The sequence below is a fragment of the Stegostoma tigrinum genome, chromosome 11 (genome assembly GCF_030684315.1).
Source record: "Stegostoma tigrinum isolate sSteTig4 chromosome 11, sSteTig4.hap1, whole genome shotgun sequence".
Classification (NCBI taxonomy): domain Eukaryota; kingdom Metazoa; phylum Chordata; class Chondrichthyes; order Orectolobiformes; family Stegostomatidae; genus Stegostoma; species Stegostoma tigrinum.
In genome coordinates this window covers 9,493,428-9,513,003 of record NC_081364.1, presented here as the reverse complement: position 1 = coordinate 9,513,003, position 19,576 = coordinate 9,493,428, and the positions used below count along the sequence as shown (strand labels likewise).

General features: G+C 42.3%; 1 protein-coding gene across 1 annotated transcript in view; it reads left to right on the top strand.

Moving 5' to 3' along the window:
• Window positions 1-19,576, top strand: part of prkar2aa (protein kinase, cAMP-dependent, regulatory, type II, alpha A) — a 307,283-nt gene that overhangs the window by 78,909 nt on the left and 208,798 nt on the right. Inside the window, exon 7 of the mRNA XM_048547783.1 lies at window positions 13,777-14,009. Within this exon, the coding sequence (XP_048403740.1) occupies window positions 13,777-14,009 (233 nt within the window). The remainder of the gene's footprint in view (window positions 1-13,776; window positions 14,010-19,576) is intronic.

Genomic DNA, 19,576 nt, shown 5'->3' with positions numbered 1-19,576 from the left:
GTCTGAAACATCATGCAGGCCTGGACTGATGAGTGACAAGTAACACTTGCACCATACAAATTCCAAACAATAGTCTCTAACAAGAGAGTATCTAAATATCACCCCTGTCATTCAATGGCATGACTATCACTGAATGCCTCACTATCAACATCTTCGGGTTTCCACTGACCAGAACCTGAGCTGGACTTGCCATACAAATACTGTAGCTACAACAGCAGATCAAAGGCTGGGAATTCTGTAGCAAATGATTCACTTCCTGACTGCTCAAAGTCTGTCAATCATGTGTGAGGTAGTAGTCAGGAATATGACAGGATACACTCCACTTGCTTGGATGGGTGAGGCACAAACAATTTACAGAAAGCTTGTTGCCATTCAGGACAACGCAGACCACTTGATTAGCCCCTCCCCAATATCTGACACTTCGATACTCACTCTCTCCACCACTGATGCACAGTGGCAGCAGTGAGTCCCATCTACAAGATGCACTACAGCTATTCACCAAGAACCCTTTGATAGATAGCACCTTCCAAACCTGTAACTTCTGCCGTCAGGAGTAACAAGGGCAGCAGACACATGGAAACACTGCCATCTGAAGTTCCGCTTCAAAGCATGCACCGTCCTGACTCAGAAGGATCTCAACATTGCTTCACAGTACTTGGGTCAAAATCTTGGGACAACCAAACAGCACTGAGATTGTACCTACTCTGCATGAACTGAAGAAGTTCAAGATGACAGCTTACCATTACCTTCTCAAAGGTAATTAGGGATGGTTAATAAATCCTGGCTAAGGCTGCAATACCCAGACCTGTTCAAGGAAACAAAAAAAATCACACTCCTGAATAGTGGCCTGCAGATGGTGGACAGGTTTCGAATGTTGTTAGAATGAGACAAACCAGATGGTGAAGTATGAATCAAAATTTAACTTTACTTCTCAGGAACCTTATTCACACAATGCAGTGTTACATTTTTCTACCACATAACAAAAAATCTAGGCAGCTTCCTTCAAGGTATCTTTAATCAATCTGGTCAAATGTATTGATATCACGAGAGCAGGTGGGGCTTGAACCCTCCTAGCTCAGATGTACGAGCACTACTAATGTGCCACAAGAACCCTCTGGCTTCTTTATAGACTTTGAAAATAAATAACTAATTAAAAGGCGACTGTAATAAAATAAAGGTGATGCACTGAATTAAATTAAAATGCCATTGCTGAGCTGATGATGCACTCCAGCACTTGCAGTACCCAACAGTCACAGAAAGCCTCCTCAGTACCAGAAGATGCTGTGTGCTCCCTCTCACGGACCATGACATTTTTTGTGCACTTTTGAAAACAAATTAACTCATTAATACATTGGCTTCAGCTTAAAATGGCAATCTGATAAAAAGTCAAGTTTTGAAGGGATCTTATCAAATTTAAATGGAAATATTATTTACCCACTGTGCCCAATGGCTGTGGAAAATTCAGGTCTGCCAGTGAATATGAAATACTCTCTCTCCTGGGACACAAGGTGCAGGTTTAACTATGGAAGAGACCTGACTTCTTTATATGTAGGTTTAGTCTTTTATCAAACAATGCCCAGTACCTGTGTATTTTTAACAACATAATCAACCAGCTATTAACACTAGGGAATAAGGAGGTCGGTTAATTATTGCATAATTCCCAGACTCAGCTTTGCTCGTGGAGCAAAATTATTTAGATGTATGGTCCAGTTATGCTTCTGATCAATGGCAACTGTCAGGGTGTTAATGGTGGGAGATTCAACGATGGCAATGCTGTTGAAGCTCAAGGGAAATGGTTGGGTTTTCTTTTGTTCAAGATTGTTATTGCCTGTCATTTGTATGACACCATGGTACTTTTTCCCCAATCCAGCATTGACTGTGCCTGTTTTACACTTTTCCATTCCCAGTTCTAGTGAATTGGAAAATTTAAGGGGAAGTTCTCATCTCCAGTTCTTCCATCACAAAATTTTGTCTGATGGGAAAGTGTCCTAGGGTTGCAAGTGCATGCCCAATTTCCAACATCTGCTCCTACCGCATGATATCCTGAGAACTAAAAGCAAAATTTTACCTTTGGATTTAAGTATTTCCAAATTGACTAGACCCATTGAAACTGGGTGGAGACTTCTCAACACTGTAGACTTTCAATTAATTGCTCTTCTGGCATTTGAACCCAAATCATGAAAGTGAAAGGCAATGGTCTAAATCACTGTGCAACTCAATTTATTCTTGTAGTTAAAAAAGAACTTGCAGTTAAAAAGAAACTTCTCACATCCTCAGGAGCCAGTTAACTCTGAAGTTACCATTTTCTGGTCAAATGTGGCAACCAGTCACAAATCCTAAAGAAATAAATTAACAGGTAGGCTATTGAGCAAGGATCTGGAGTGCTCCATCTAACTTTTTATTTCATATTCACAAGAAAATTGAAAAATGCTTCAGTTTGAAGTCTCATCAGAAAAGTTTCCGAAAAACTCAGCACTTCTGGAGCCCAGAATATTTGTTCGACTGCAGAAGTGGAGAAGGAATCACAATTTAATGACTTAGAGACTAAAGGGAACTGGGTAGGCTGGAGTGACTTTATTCAGACAGTTGTCTGTCTACATATTATCATAAAACCCACTTTGGAAGGGATAAAGAAGAGCTCGTTGACAGATAATATTTGGTCAACATTTTACATCCTTCTATTTCTAAGTATCTTGAACTTTTATGAAATCATAAAAGTCAACAAAGTCTGATTTCCAACACCTTCTAACATATTAACATGATAAGAACTTTTGACACCCACTGAAGTCAGTAATCTACAACTTTTCCTTCACTTTTAAGCAAGATAACCTTTCAATTACGTGGCAAATGTCACCTTACATTTGGACTGAGGAATACATTTTGAACTTGAAAGGGGAGGTTAAGTGCTATGGAATGGAATATTTCAGAATTACATTTGACCAGATGCGGTTCAGGGTCAACAGTGAAAGTTGCATGTCAAGTGAAATTTGCTTGAAGATGGTCCTTAGCCAAGTGCAGCCTTAACCTTGTGGACTGACCCTATCCAGTGCTGTGGCTCATTGAGTAGCTCTTTTGCTTCTGATAGTGGAAGGTGGCTGCAAGTCCTCAAGGCAGAGACTTAAGAGTTTAACTTAGGCCAGTCCTCTACCGCAGTACTGAGGGAGAACTGCACTGTCAGGAAATCATGTCTTCCAAATGGGATAGTAGAGAAAGGGTCTATGGAATTTAGTATCCCCAGAATACAGTGGATACTGATGGAGGTGGCTCACCTGGCTTGCTACATACTTCATTGTTCTTTATTTTTATTTGTTTTGTTTCTTCATTTCTCCATTTCTCTGTTGTATCAAAGTTCACCTTTTGTTCCTTTTGCACCTATGATAGAGGAAGATGGTTGTAAGGGCCTGCTGCTGCAGTGGTGGCCGTGTGGTGGATCTGGATGTCCCTTTCTCATAGCCATAGTAGCCGTGGCTTTATTGAAGGCCTCATCGTCGGTAGGTGTGTTCCATTCCTCCTGGTGGTGGTGCGGTGCTTTCAGTGGTGGCTATGGCAGTAGTGTGTTGGTGGTTCTGGTTCGTTCCTTGTGGCTACAGTGGCAAAGCATGTTCGGTTTGGAAATCCTCACTTTAGCAGTCTCTAGGGGCAGCTTTGGCGGCAGCGTCCTGTAGTCCCTCCATAAACCCAGGAGACATGGAGGGAACAAAAGATGAACTTTGTTCTATCTTTGTTTCAATTGTTTCTTCCTTTATGTTTAAAATGGCTCCAAATTGTGGCAACTTATACACATCTCATATTTTCATGAATCTAAGTGACAATAAATTGCTATTCTGTTCTATTCTACTTGGACTTTGAGTAAATTTAAGGAGGAGACGGACAGATTTTGAATTATTAATGGATTGAGGCATTAAGGAGAGTGGGGAAGGAAAGTGGAGTTGAGGCCGTGATAAGATCCACCAGGATTGTATTAAATGGCAGTACAAGCTAGAAGGACTGTATTGCCTACTCCCGCTCTTAATTCTTATGAAAGGCCCTGCCTACCCTCTCAGGTGAATGCTAAAGCTTCCATGGCCACAATTGTGCAAAAGTACAGGGGAGCTTTCCCGTGTCCTGGCCAATACATATCCAAGAACCTGAAAAGATGATTGTTGCAATAGCACTGTTTGCAGGACTTGGTTACGCACCAGCTACTAAAGTACAGAAATATTTATTTGGCAGGAAAACATTTTGAGGCATTCTGCAGTCTAAGAAAGGGTGACATTTATGTAAGTTCTTCCTTTGCCCAATTGACGTTGGTGAGAACTACAGACTGTGTTGGGATTGCTTAATGCCATTAGCTCCAAACCCTTATTACCGTAATGAAGAGGGAGAGAAAAAGATCTATTGCATCGTTTTGGCTTTGGGTTTGAAAACATGATGTGCAGGTGAGTTAACCTCCTTTATAATTTACTGCGCCCTTTGAAGATTTTTTTTTGGAAATAATAATCTAATGACACATTAAAAAGAACTGATTGTTATTGTTCAGTTTGGCAAAAGAACTGTTGCTGAAGACCTAAATATTGGAAGTGTAACCCTCCCAGAGTGTCATGCTGACCCGTTTGCAGCTGCAATAATGCTTGCTCTCAAACTGACATATTGCGTACACCTTTTAAAGAAAATAAAACATATTCCGTAATTAAGAACATAAGAACTAGGATCAAGAGAAGGCCATTTGACCCTTTGAGCTTGCTCTGCCATTCAGTTGGATAATGGCTAATCTGATTGTAACTTTAGCCTCCACTTCCCTGCCTGTGCTGCATGACCCTTGACTCCTCGTAGGTCAAAAATCTTTCAAATGCTTTGTTATTACTAGACCCTGGATAAGGTTGCCCAATTCTATATGGTCCCAGGTGAGGAGGGATGAATTAGTTCCCTTTCATTACTTACGGATACTTCCCTCCCACCTGCCTTGGTTGGTTGCAAAAAGTTCATTGGTCAAGCTTCCCTTTCCTTGTGGATGTCCCAGACCCAAATAAACTTACATTTTAAAAGGAGCCAACTTAACTTGGCATTCTTGAATTTTAAAAACAGTGGGTTTACTACTAAGTAAACATGAGAAGAATTAGTCATGCAAACATATAGACACAGATTAAAATTAGGAGGTGAGCTGAAAAGTTGAACATGAAAAACAAGGTATAAAGATCTCCCGATCATTATTGGGTTGCATCAGTAATTTTGATATAGGCAGTTGTATGGATTATTTTCAAGACTCTTGGTTTTATAAGCTGCTTGAAGATCCTTTGTCCTGATTCTTTTTTAAAGTGGTTTGCAACACCGGAGTTAGCAAGGATCTCCCTTTTGTTGTTCAACTTCCAACTGACTTCTAACACTCAGTCTGGGAGGGAGTCTTTATCTGCAGCACAGAGGTAACTAGGGAATAATAGTTCTTTGATTGTGACTTGCACAGCTTGCCAATGCTTGAATGCAGGCTGATACACATCCTCAGGGGGTGGCTTGCTGTTGAGCAGGATGTGTCAGCGCCATGTTATCTTTGTAGTTATGAGAGATCCCAGCCGGTGTATTTGAAGTTTCTTTGACATTTTAGGGGTGGCATTCCACCAGTCTCACTCTCTAGAAAGACACAATTTACACCTGTAGACATTTTTAACTGTATCTGCCCTCTTTTAAACAAGCACATTTTCAAAATGTAAGTTAGGAATGTCCACCTACTTCAGGGTTCGGACCTCTTATTGTAACATTCACATGGAATATATTGTGGAGTCCCCCAAGGGAACATTCAGGATAGTGGAATCAGTGATTAGTACTGCTGCCTCAAGTGCTAGGGTCCTGGGCTCAATTCCACACTCGGGGCACCGTCACATTGTCTCTGTGTCTATGTGGGTTTCCACCAGGTGCTTCAGTTTCCTCCCACAGTCCAAAAGACGTGCAGGCTAGGTGGATTGGCCATGTTAAGTTGCCCATAGTGTTCAGTGATGTGTAGATAAGGTGTGCTAGGCATGGGAAGTGCAGATTACAGGGGAAAAGGTTGAGAGATGGGTCTGAGTGGGATGGTCTTCAGAGGGTCAATGTGGACTTGTTGGGCCAAAGGGCCTGTTACCACACTGTAGAGATTCTAGGATTCTATGATCTAATCCATCAAGACCTCACAGAAATCCATATGTTTTAATAAGGTTACCAGCTGTTCTCCTGAACTTCAATGAGTGTAGATCCAAAGTACAAAATATTTCCTGATTAGATAGCATCTTCATTCCAGGAATCAACCTGATGAATCTTACCTGAACTGCCTGAATGGCTGTTTGAGGGAAAAGAGTTTTTTTAAAGGCCAGTTGATTAGGACTAGGACCATCCTGTTTGGGAGAATGATAAGGATGGCAAGATTTGGAAACCCTGGATGACCATACATATTGAAAGTTCAATCAAAAAGAAAAAAGAAACATACGTAAAGTTTAGGAAATTTAAATCAGTCAAGACCCTTGTGGAAGACAAAAAAAACAGGAAAGAACAAATAATTAGCAAGGCAAAGAAGGAGTCCTGAAATATCATTGGCAAGGAGGATTAAGAAGAATCACAAGGTATTTTGTAATGTATCAGGAGTGGCATGGTAACTAGGGAAAAGGTAAGTTCATTCAAGGATAAAGGAGGGAATTTATGTGTGGACCTAGAGGAAATGGATTGTTTCCACTGGATCCTTGGAGGCTGAGAGTTGACCTGATAAACACATGTAAAATTATGAGGCATGGATAAGGTGGACAGTTGAAGTCATTTTACCAGGGTGTAAAAAAATCAAATACTAGAGAGCATCAGTTTAAAGTGAGACGGGGAGAGGTTAAAGGAGATCTGTGAGGTATGTTTTACTTTATGATACCTCACATGCATATCCAAGAGTGTGTTTTTTAAATCAACAAGTGTTTCTAACTGTACCATCCTTTCAAATTGTGACTTCCAGAGTTCCACCTGTCTCTAGGTGGGAAGAAATCCCTTTAGCACATGCATACACCAATTAACAACTTCAGACTGTACTTTCCAGTTTGTTTCCCCTGTGCTATCCTCTGTTTTTATTTCAAGCTTCTAGCATCCTTGCTGGTACACTAAGTGTCTGCCGCTGGTTACTGACCTCCCTGCTTTGCGAAATAGATCCTCCTTAATTACTTTATCTAAACTGCTCATCAGTTTGAATACTTCAATTAAATCGCCCGTGGCTTTTTCTGCTTAAAGGCTAAATGTTCCGGTTTAATGTCATGGCAGGCAATGGGTTTATATTGCAAGTTCATAAGAAATCTACTATCTTCATATTTTACATGCCTTTTTTATTCAGTTTCAGACATTACCAGTTATATTTCGGGAGAATTTGAAGTGTGGAATCTCACAATCTTTGCTCAGTTGAAACTGGTCTCCTTATCTAAAAAAAATATACTTGCCATAAGATGGAGAGCAGCAGAAGCTCACCAGACTGATTCCTGGAATGGCAGGTTTGTGATTTGAGGAGAGATTGGATTGACTGGGCCGAGAGTCACTGAAGTTTCAAAGAATGAGAGGGGATTTCTTTGATTTGTACACAAATGTGACAAAACTGCAAGACTGGATTATATTCCTAATGACTAGGGAGTCCAGAATACAGGATCACAGTTGCAGGATATGGTGTAGGCCATTTGGACTGGGCTAGGAGAAATTTCTTCACTGCAAAGGTGGCGAACCTGTTGAATTCTAGAACATAGGACATAGAACATTACAGCACAGTACAGGCCCTTCAGCCCTCGATGTTATGCCGACCTTTCATACCGATCTCAAGCCCATCTAACCTACACTATTCCATGTACGTCCATATGCTTATCCAGTGACAACTTAAATGTACCTAAAGTTGGTGAATCTACTACCGTTGCAGGCAAAGCGTTCCATTCCCTTACTACTCTCTGAGAAACTACCTCTGACATCTGTCCTATATCTTTCACCCCTCAATTTAAAGCAATGCCCCGTCGTGCTCGCCGTCACCGAGCATGAGGAGCAAGGTGGGGGCTGAGTTACTGAAAATACACAATCCAATTTAATTCAATTCAGCACAGGAACAGGCCCTTTGGCCCACCAAGCCTGCACTAAGTCCTACTGCTTATTCAGATCCATCACTTACTGCCCATGCATGGTTTCTATTCCTCTGTTTGCCTCCCATTCATGTGTCCATCAAAATACCTCTTAAATGTTGCTAATGTGCCTGCTTCCACCACCTTTGCTGCCTTTACATTCCAGGCACCCATCATCTTCTAGGTGAGAGATTTTCACCGCACTTCTCCCCTCAACTTTATCCCCTTCATCTTGAACATGTGCCTTCTTGTAGTTGACCTTTCCACCCTGGGATGAAGTATCTGACTATTCACCCTATCTATGCCTCTCATAATTTGATAGATGTCTAATAGGTTGCTCCTCAACCTCTGTATTTCCAGTGAAAACAATCCAAGTTTATCCAACCTCTCCTCATGACCAAAACCCTCCAGACCAGGCAACATGTTTAAGAAAAAATAGATTTCCAGAAGCTAAAAGTGTCAAAGGGTATGGAGAGAATGTAGGATTATTGCATTGAGATAGAGGATAGGCCATTATAATGCTGAATAGCAGACTGGGCTGATTCGCCTAATCATTGCTACTATTTCCTATGTTTCTAAGGAGCTGTGTACATTCTGCAGCTGGGGGCTGGGGCCCAATGACAACCTGAATCAGTTTGCATCATGATGACATGTTAATGGACAGCAGCTGACTTCTTCCTCCCTCTGTATCTCGTCACTTGTGTGTTTCCCTGGTTGGTGCATGCTATAAGTTCCTTTTGGCACCAGATGAGAGAGGAACACTGTGACAAAAACAAAACTTAAAATATGATTTCTGGTGTGGATGATCACTTCAACCTCTCCAACAACACTGATGGCAGAAGGTAAGTATGGGAGTTATAAGAGCATAAGAACTGGAGCAGGAGTCGGCCATCTGGCCCCTTGAACCTGCCCCGCCAGTTAATAAGATCATGGCTGATCTTTTTGAGACTCAGTTCCACTTACCCGCCCGCACACCATAACCCTTAATTCCTTTACTGTTCAAACATTTATCTAGCCTTGCCTTAAAAACATTCAGCGAGGTAGCTTCAACCGCTTCACTGGGCAGGGAATTCCACAGATTAATAACTCTTTGGATGAAGAAGTTCCGTCTGACCTCAGTCCTACATCTGCTTCCCTTTATATTAAGGCGATGCCCCCAGTCCTAGTTTCACCTGCTAGCGGAAACAACCCACCTGCCTCCACCTTATCTATTCTCTTCATAATCTTATATGTTTCTATAAGATCTCCCCTCATTCTTCTGAATTCCAATGAATATAATCCCAGCCTACTCAGTCTTTCCTCATAATCCAATCCTCTCAACTCTGGAATCAACCGTGTGAATCTTCTCTGCACCCCCTCCAGTGCTAGTACATCCCTTCTCAAGTAAGGAAACTAATACTGCACACGGTACTCCAGGTCTGGCCTCACCAGGACCCTACACAGCTGCATCATAGCCTCCCTGTTTTTAAACTCCATCCCTCGAGCAATGGCAGACAAAATTCCATTTGCCTTTTTAATTACCCGCTTCACCTGCAATTCTACTTTTAGCGAATCATGCACAAGGACATCCAAGTCCCTCTGCACAGTAGCATGCTGCAAATGTTGTACAATTTAAAACTGCATCCATTGTACCCGGTGTGGCTTCCTCTACATTGGGGAAAACAAGCGGAGGCTTGGGGACCGCTTTGCAGAACACCTCGGCTCGGTTCGCAATAAACAACTACACCTCCCAGTCGCAAACCATTTCCACCCCCCCTCCCATTCTTTAGAATGACATGTCCATCATGGGCCTCCTGCAGTGCCACAATGATGCCACCCGAAGGTTGCAGGAACAGCAACTCATATTCCGCTTGGGAACCCTGCAGCCCAATGGTATCAATGTGGACTTCAACAGCTTCAAAATCTCCCCTTCCTCCACCGCATCCCAAAACCAGCCCAGTTCGTCCCCTCCCCCCACTGCACCAAACAACCAGCCCAGCTCTTCCCCTCCATCCACTGCATCCCAAAACCAGTCCAACCTGTCTCTGCCTCCTTAACCTGTTCTTCCTCTCACCCATCCTTTCCTCCCACTCCAAGCCGCACCTCCATCTCCTACCTACTAACCTCATCCCACCTCCTTGACCTGTCCGTCCTCCCTGGACTGACCTATCCCCTCCCTACCTCCCCACCCATACTCTCCTCTCCACCTATCTTCTTTACTCTCCATCTTCGGTCCTCCTCCCCCTCTCTCCCTATTTATTCCAGTTCCCTCTCCCCATCCCCCTCTCTGATGAAGGGTCCAGGCCCGAAACGTCAGCTTTTGTGCTCCTGAGATGCTGCTGGGCCTGCTGTGTTCATCCAGCCTCACACTTTATTATCTTGGATTCTCCAGCATCTGCAGTTCCCATTATCACAGGATGTAAAAGACTGATGGGGGGAGGTGTGTGCTTGCAGTGTCTCTCCAAGTTGTTATTTTGGTGTGAGGACAATGTAATGCATATTTCACCAAATATCTTTAGACAGCATTTTCCAAACCCATGAACACTTCCGATTGGAAGGACAACCGCATAATACATGGCAACACCACCACCTGCAATTTCACCCCCAAGCTACTCACTATCCTGACACGGAAATATATCACTGTTCCTTCACTGTTGTTGGATCAAAATCCTGGAATTCCCTTCCTGAGAGCATTGTGGATCTACCCACAGCACATGGACTGCAGCAGTTCAAGAATTCAGCTCACCACCACCTTTTCAAAGACAGACAATAAATGCTGCCCAGCAGTGGTGCCCAAATTCCATGAGTGAATTAAAAAAAAACAAGCTTACAAGTCTAGACTCATGTCCTAGATGCAATGTTTGAATCCCATAATGACAGATGGCAGAATTTGAATTTAATAAATTCTGGAATTCAGAGTCCAATAATTACTATGAAACCATTACTGTCGGAAAAATCCATCTGGCTTGCTTGCTAATGTAGTTTATGAAAGCAAATCTGCTGTCCTTACCTGGTCTGGCCTACATGTGACTTCAGACCTACAGCATGAACTCTGAGCAATTAGGGACGGCCAGTAAATCCTGACTGAACTAGTGATGCCAACAGCTGTGAATGAATAAAACCAAAGCCCTGTCCTAAATATAGCATCTCTCATTTTTATGGTGATGGACTGGGTTGGGCTGTAGTTCATGCATATGTAGTTTCTGAAGGGAGCTGGCCTCTTCATTAAACTTGGGAACTGGGCAGCCTTTCAGACTATACCCGTGTCAAGTGGCCCAATTCCCAAGATAGCTTGGCTGCTCCACCCCACCACCGTCCCCACCTCTCTCATCCATATCCCTTCAACCAATAATCCAAAACATGTGTCATGATTTTAAAAGTTGGGTTCACAGTTCTGAAATTTCTCCTGACTCTCTGCACCTGACCCAAGATTGGGGGCTTCTAATGGGCATGGGCATCTTTCCCCACTTGGCATCAGGAGCTTCAGTTCTAACCAATAAGGATTCGTGGCAGTGAATCTACAGGCAAGCGGGTCAGGTATTCTCTAGAGTTTGGAAGAATAAGAAATAATCTAATTCAAACTTATTTGAAGAAAAAACAGGCTAGATGCAGATAAGGTGCTTCCTCTGGTAGGGAATCTATAATTGTGGTTCTACATTCTATAGCTAATTGGGCTGCTACTTAGGTCTAAGATGGGGACAATTGTGAACCTTTGGTATTCTGTGACACAGAGGGCAGTGGAAGCTTAGTCTTTGATTATGTTTATGGTACAGCTTGATGAATTTCTGTTTACCAGTGCATGCAAGTTTATGAGGGTAGGAGAAGTAAAACACATTGAAGAATCCAATCAACTATGATTTCAGGGAATCCAGCTGGCCTGAGGGGCCAAACAGCCTTCTCTCGTTATTTCTTATGAGAATGAGATGAGTAAAAGGCATTGAGTGTCTGATCACAAATGATCCTATCGAATAGCCAGGGCTGCTTGATGGGTTGAAAGTTTATTCCTGTTCTTCATTCCTATGATCCTACACAAAAGCTCTGAGATCAGGAGAAATTATTTTAAGCAGACGGTTGCAAACTTTTTGAATTCTCCACCTCAGAGGGCTGTGGAGGTTCAATCTTTGAGTATGTTCAAGGTGGAGATTGATAGATTTCTGATTACCAGTGGTGTGCAAGGTTATGAGGGTAGCAGGTGTAAAAGACATTGAAGAGTATGATCACCCATGATGTCAGGGATTACAGCTAGCTTGAGGGGCTGAACAGCCTTCTCCTGCTGCTATTTCTTATGGTCTTTATTGATTTGAATTAATTTAGCTTTATTGTCACATGTAGCTCACTGTGAAAAATTTACAATTTGCTACTTACAGTACCATCTTAGGTACAAAAGAGCCAGGTACAGATTCTTCAATACAAACTCTCTGGGTCGGGGGAGGGGGTGAAGAGAAAAATAAAGAAATAAAAAACTGGCAACACGCACCTTCAAAAGTACAAAATCACAGTAACAAGTTAGAAAAATAAAAACAAGTTCAGAATAATCATACAAAAAAAATCCCAGTTGGCAATATGGATTTGTTTTTGCTTTGTAATATCTGCAATTAGCATATATATGAATTGGATTGCTGAAGGTAAGAAACTCACCCTTGATGAGGGTATATATCCAGCCTTAGTATTTAATTTTGGTGATATAGAGATCACTGCGTTGAAACATCCTAAGGAAAATCAAATAGCAGCTGAAAACACTGTCGTTGTAAAGTTTGAGAAAGGGAAGAATTAAAGAAAGGAGGGAGCTCCTTTTTCTTCTGAAGGCATCTTGTTGCAGGAATTCCCAGGCTGGGGAATCTCCCCTTGTTTTTTTTTGGCCCGACCGTTTCCATGGCAACCAGTGGACGGTAAACCAGAGGTTGCCTTGAAACGTCAATGGCGGAGCAGCCTCTTCGATTGGCTAACGTAAACCTGCCAATCAGCACAGCGGTTGGAGAGGGATGGGGATTTGGAGCTCGGAGCGCGGAGCGCAACCGTACCTGCTGGCAGAGCCAGGAAGGTCCCGCCCACGATCCTTGCGACTTCGATTGGTCGACCTTGCAATTAGACTCCCCGCCCCCCGGACGGCGATTGAACCAACCTCACGCCGATCAGGTACTGCCCCGCCCCATCCTGCCAACAGGTTTGAATGCACCGTGGCTGGTGTTGGGCTTAGCACAACAGAGCTAGAGTCCGAGTGGACGTCGTATGGCAGTGAGCGAACAAGGGAGGAAAAATAAAAATAAATGTTACATTGAACGATACATATCAACATTCGTCTGTCAAAACACGACTGAAAAAGCCTATGAATCAGTCAAAAAATCCGCCTCGCCGGACGATTTAGTCGCACTTTGGGTGAGGTGAATGCAGCAGAGTCGGTGACTAATCGGGAAGGTATCGCTTAGACATCGCGGACATCTCCTTGTGTGTCGGTTTGATTCGGAGCCGAAATATCGGCGGGATTGAAGAGGAGGAGGAGGAGGAAGAGGCGGAGGCGGCGGGGAGGGGGGTTTTATCGACTGGTCGCTGATAATCGATAATATCGTTAAAGCGGATTATCCCCCTCCGTCCTTAGAAGAAGCCCCTTTCCTCCCTCTTCCCCACCCCCCTCAATTCCCCGACCCTATCCCGTCCACTCCCCCCACCTCCCCTCCACTCCACTCCGGACCTCTCACCTCCTCAGGCAGCTGTACTTGGAATCGGGGAGGATGAATATCGAGATCCCCCCCGGGCTGACAGACCTGCTGCAGGGCTACACGGTGGAGGTGCTCCGGAACCGGCCCTCCGACCTGGTGGAGTTCGCCATCGAGTACTTTACTGAGCTGAAAGAGAAGGAGGAGCAGGCCGGCGGCAGGCGCCGGTTCAACAATGACGACCCCATGCAGACCGAGTCTAACGGCGACGATGGTTCAGAGTCTGATTCGGAATCAGACTTTGAAGGTGAGAGAAGTGCACAAAAGACGTGTGTGTATGCGGGTGCGGTGGGGGGGTTGTAGAGAGGGGATTGGGAAGACCCTCAGGAGGACGGGAAAGTCATCTCTTCTGGGATCCGTTTGGTGATGGAAGGGATGAAGAGAAGGCGAAACAAAGTAGCAGAGTAGATCCTCCAGGTAAGTGGGGAGGAAGGAGGTGGCTCCGGAAGCCTGATGGATGGATTGCAGATGCAAGGGTGAAGGCGGGGTGGGGGGTGGGGTGGTTAAGTTTGTTAACAAAGCACAATGGTGGAGGAAAGGTTGACAAAGGATTTACCAATGAAGGAAGGATGTTAAGGTTTGCAGTTGAGAGGAAGTTGAAACTCAGTGCCTGAAAAGGTTTAGTGGCGCTAGAAATCTTCAGAGCGTGGTCGAAGTCAGAGGTTACATGACACCAGCTTCTCGTCCTGCAGGTTTATTTGAAATCACAAGCTTTCAGAGCACTGTTCCTTCGGCACGTGAAGTGACAAGGGAGCAGCAGCCTGAAAGCTTGTGATTTCAAATGTGTCCATTGGACAAACTTGGTGTTGTGTGACTTGCGACTTTATCCACCGCAGTCCAACACTGACATCTCCACATAATGACATAAGTGCTGAGGGATCTGCTTGAAGATGTGTTAACTGCAGAGTGCAGTAAAGTATGATTCAGCTGGGTAGCCTTTTGTCAACTGGCATGGACATGATGAGTTGAATGGCCTCATTCCGCATTGTAAATTTTCTGTGATCTGTGGAGGATGAAATGAGGGGTAAAGAAATGAAGAATGAGACATGGTCGTTTGGAATCAAGAGATCGACTAAATCTGCTGGATAAATGGAGCCAAGAGACAAAATGACAATGTTCAAATGGTGCAGCCCAGAGAAATATGTCACAAAGAGAAAAATAATTACAATTGGTTGGTCATTTTGCAGCTGTCATAAAGGAAAGGTGCAAACACATTTTGAAGACCTGCACAACAAGTGACAAATAGAGAAGACTACTGTACCTCTGGATCAATGCAAACTAATTTTGTCTTACCGTTTTATTTGTGGGTTTGTATTTCAGGATGGAGGTGGTTAAGCAGTGTCTTTATATTATGTGGGCTGCTGATTAGTGTGCTACATTTCAAGAGCAGTGATTTCTACGTGATGGTGAAAGATCCTTTTTGATTAGGAAGCTGAATGATTAATACAGCTGCAGTTTATTTTCCTTGTATAATTAAATTTAAACTTGAAGCAATATATTAAAGTACATTTATAGGACTGTTAAGGGAAATATGAGCTCTTGAAAGTCCAAGTCGGTTTGTCATGGGGGTTATGTTGCGAAAGATTAACAGCTTTGAGTTGTGTTGTCATGAAGTGTTTGGTGTATTGTCTTTGCTAGCTTTTGCAAAGGCATTTCAGGCTATGCAGTACTAAAAATTAATCTTGAAATCTTTCATAAAGTTAATCCTAGTACAGTTGGGTTTCCCATTAACTTTTTGTCCAATCAGAATAGTGTATTTTCATATGTTTGCATTCAAGTTCATCTGCCTATTTCAGCCCTTTCATTTAATTAGTTCACAGACTTTTGAAGACTGTACCTTTGTTTGAATTTTTTGCAGAAGGGGCCAGACAAGAACCAGCGAATACTGTGTTATTCTTCAATTTTCTTAGGTCGCTGTGGTCCCCATTTCAAGTATCAATTTTTTTCCCACTGCTGTCCAAAAATATCATATTTCATTTGACGAGGTGAAATATTATGGATCGCTTGTGGGGACATTGATGCAGAAAGGCGGGTAGGGAGGTTGTAAACTGTATTATATTTTGGATTTCTCCTTCAGAAATGAAGATATTGTTAACTCAAAGGATGCAATTGTGTTACAAACTTTAATTTGAAAGAGCAACTAGTGGCTGCCAAACAAACATTGCTTGACATTTCTAAACCGTCAATTGACTAATCAAGTCTTTTGAACATAACAGATTCCTCTCATGCCCTTAGTAAATTCAAGTGATATATTTTGCATCTACATAACTCACTAGATCGTAGCATGTTTTTGAGTTAAATTGCAATTTATGTGTGATTGAAAATAAATTTCTGGTTCTGTGAATGGAGACGGATTTTGTCATTTAGTTTATATTTTCACAGTAAAATTGATGCAGCCTATTTGAGAATGATTTTGTGGTTGAAAGAAATGATAGATAATCACGTTTGATTTCAGGTTGCTTTTAATTTTGTCTTTTTTTAATGCTTGTCAAGCTGATGTATGAGAAACTGAACGTTCTCTGCTTTGAATACCGAGTTTCAATCACTTTGTGGTGATGAATGAATTAAATGCTCAGTCAAATTCTCCTGACTACTCCATCTGAGCCCTGAGCTTAAACCCGGGCCATAGTATTAATGCAGCATTTACTAATTCACATGCTGCCCATTCGTTTGGTTTCTGTGACATTGCCCAAGAAGTTTCAAGCGAGTTCTGAGCTGAAGTGCTACACACCATTCTGAGAACTGAACTGCTCAAACCTATTTAGTCAATCTGAAGTGCTGGACTGATTTGGACTAAGACAATTAAAGAACTGTTTCAGATTTCAGGAAAAATAGAGGAGCTGAATATTATTTACGTGTGGAAAAATTATTTCCTCTTGTATGTGTCTAAGATCAGAAGGCATAATCTCAGAACAAGGGGTTGCACGTTTAGACAGACATGACGAATTTTTTCTGAGGGTGGTGAATCTGTGGAACTTTATTGCAGAGAGCTGTTGTGGCTGGGTCATTAAGTATATTTGAGGCTGATGTAATTAATCTGCAAGGGAATCGAGGATTTTAGAGAAAAGGCAGTAAAGTGGAGGTGAGAATGATCAGATCAGCCGTAATGTCATTGGGAGAGCAGACTGAATGGGCTGACTGGCTTACTGCTCCCGCTTTTTATATATTAAAGTATTTGAAGGCTTAGTGATATTTTATATTTTACCACCACCCCCACCCATCGACAGTGTTCGATCATACTATGCAGAGTTCTAATTGGTAGGTTTGAAATAATTTCTTTAAATCTTTCTGTAGATTGATTTGTATATTTTGAACACTTCTTCGCTGTCGCCTGTGGCTGCAGGCAACATTTGAGTTTTAAATGTCTCAGTTCTATAAGTCTGCTTCAGTATTGCTACCATGTGATTTAATGGACAAAACTCCGGGATGGGAGCTAGTTTTTGTGGTGTCCATTTGTTCATTTTTTCCATCTAGATTGAGACAAAGTGGAAATACATAAGAATGATTTCTTGTGATTTGCAATTCAATAACTGAAAGGCCCATAATTTCAGATATCTACAAGGCTGTCTGTTGCTCAGTTTAATAGTGTTTACGCCGTTGAGTACTGAAAGCTGCATTGCTGCAGAAGAAAGCATTGTATTATGGATTTAGAGCAATTGTTAGAAGGAATAGAGTTGAGTAATTTCTCTCTCTTCTCTTGTCCCTGCACTCCCCTCAAAATGAACTGGAAGGTGGAACAAAGCATGAAAAAGATGGGTCCAACATCTCCTTTCATGCGATAGCTTTTTCAAGTTTTTATAATTTTGTCAGTGGAAACTCATGTATCCTTGCTGTGTTAGTGCTGTGCTTAACAGCTTGCGATAAAGTAGACTTTGGAATAGCTCGACCTTCTCGGCTAAGCTTTTAATCCTTTTTGACCTTTTTTTAAAATTGTACAATAAAATTTGCGTTTTGTGATAGGTACCAGGATAAAAAAATGTTGGTTTCCCAGTGGATAATTCACTTATTTGGAGGAGTGACTGTAAAAGACGTGCTGGAGCCATTTCAGACTGACTGCATTGGTGTTTCGTTCAGTAACTTTGATAGTTTACAAATATATCATGTACCAATGTTCAAAACGCAGCTTGGCCCAATGACTGCCAAAGTTCTATGACAGACTTGATCTTCCAAAATGATGCTGAGCTTAATTAAAACCTTAATTTTATTTTGACTGGTCCTTGAATGGCTTGAGCACCACTTGTAATTCAGAAATACCACATGCAGATTTTAATGGATGTGGTTGCAATTAACCTACTCGTCAGTTTTATAGGAATGCTGCATTTTGTAATGTGGCAACGTAGACTCGTAGTGTCTTAGAGCATGACCCATTGTTTCCTTGCCAATCATCCAGCATTTATTTACCTTAGTCTTATTTTATAGCATATGGTCTGTAGCTTTGTATATTTTGGGATTTCTGTATTCATCTGAATGTTTATCAAATGTTGCGATAGTTGCTGCCTCAATCACCTTTTCAGGCAGAGTTCCTTTGACCCCTGTACTAAAGGGAAATGTTTCTTCTTGTATACTATGTCTATGTCCCTCATAATTTGGTACGTGTCAATGAAATCTCCCCTCAGCCTTCCCTGCTGTAAGGAAAACAATCCTAGCCTATAATCAATCCTAGTCATCTTTCATAGCTAAAATTCTCCAGCCAGGTGGTTAAAAAAAACCTCAATCACATCCTCTGGCTTCATGCACAGATATAACCATTTTGATCTCAAAGGTGTCATATTTTCTCCCTGGTGACTTTCTTGCTCCTTACATAGTGATGAAACCCTTTTGGATTTTCCTTTACTTGCAAGTACCTTTTCATGTTCTCTATTCTCTCACCTAATTCCTTTTTAACTTATTGTACCTTCTACATTGCAGTTGGGCCTTCCAGAATTTTGAGCCCTCAGAGTTTATCATAAACTTCCTTTTTTTTTCCTTGTTATCCAGGGTTTTTTCTACTATTTGGACCCACCCTTCAACGTTGTGAAAATATGTTGGCCCTGTATTCTTGCTGTTTCCTTTTTGAAAGACTCTTGCTGCTCTGATAGTCTTAAAGCACAGAAGAGGCCCTTCAGATTGTGTAGTCTGTGCTGACCCATCTACAATAATCCTTCTTTCCAGCACTTGATAGCCTTAAATGTAATGGCACTTCAGATGCTCATCTATGCACCTTTTGAAAGTTGCGAGATTTTGTACTTCTGCCTTCCCAGAAGTGAAGTCCAGATTCCCAACACCATCTGGGTTTTCTTCAACCCCCCTGTAAATCTGCCTTTCACCTTTAAAATTACACCCCCTTGTTATTGACACTCCAACTGACGGGAACAACTGCTTCCTAGCTACCTGTTCATGCCCCTCATAATCCTTTATACCTCAATCTGCTTCCCCCACCTTAGACTTCTTCGTTCTAAAGGGAAAAACCTGAGCTTATCATAGCTAGAATGCTCCAACCTATCCTACCATCTTCAAGGACCTTTGGAGAAGAACCCCAAGATTCTCAGTTCCTTCTGTATTGCCATTTATTGAGTAGATTAGATTAGATTCCCTACAGTGTGGAAACAGGCCCTTCGGTCCAACAAGTCCACATCACCCCTTGAAGCATCCCACCCAGACCCATCCCCCTATAACCCCCACACCCCTGAACACTACAGGCAATTTAGCATGGCCAATTCACCTAGCCTGCACATCTTTGGACTGTGGGAGGAAACTGGAGCACCCGGAGGAAACCCACACAAACACGGGGGAATGTGCAAACTCCACACAGACAGTCGCCCACTTGTACATCTC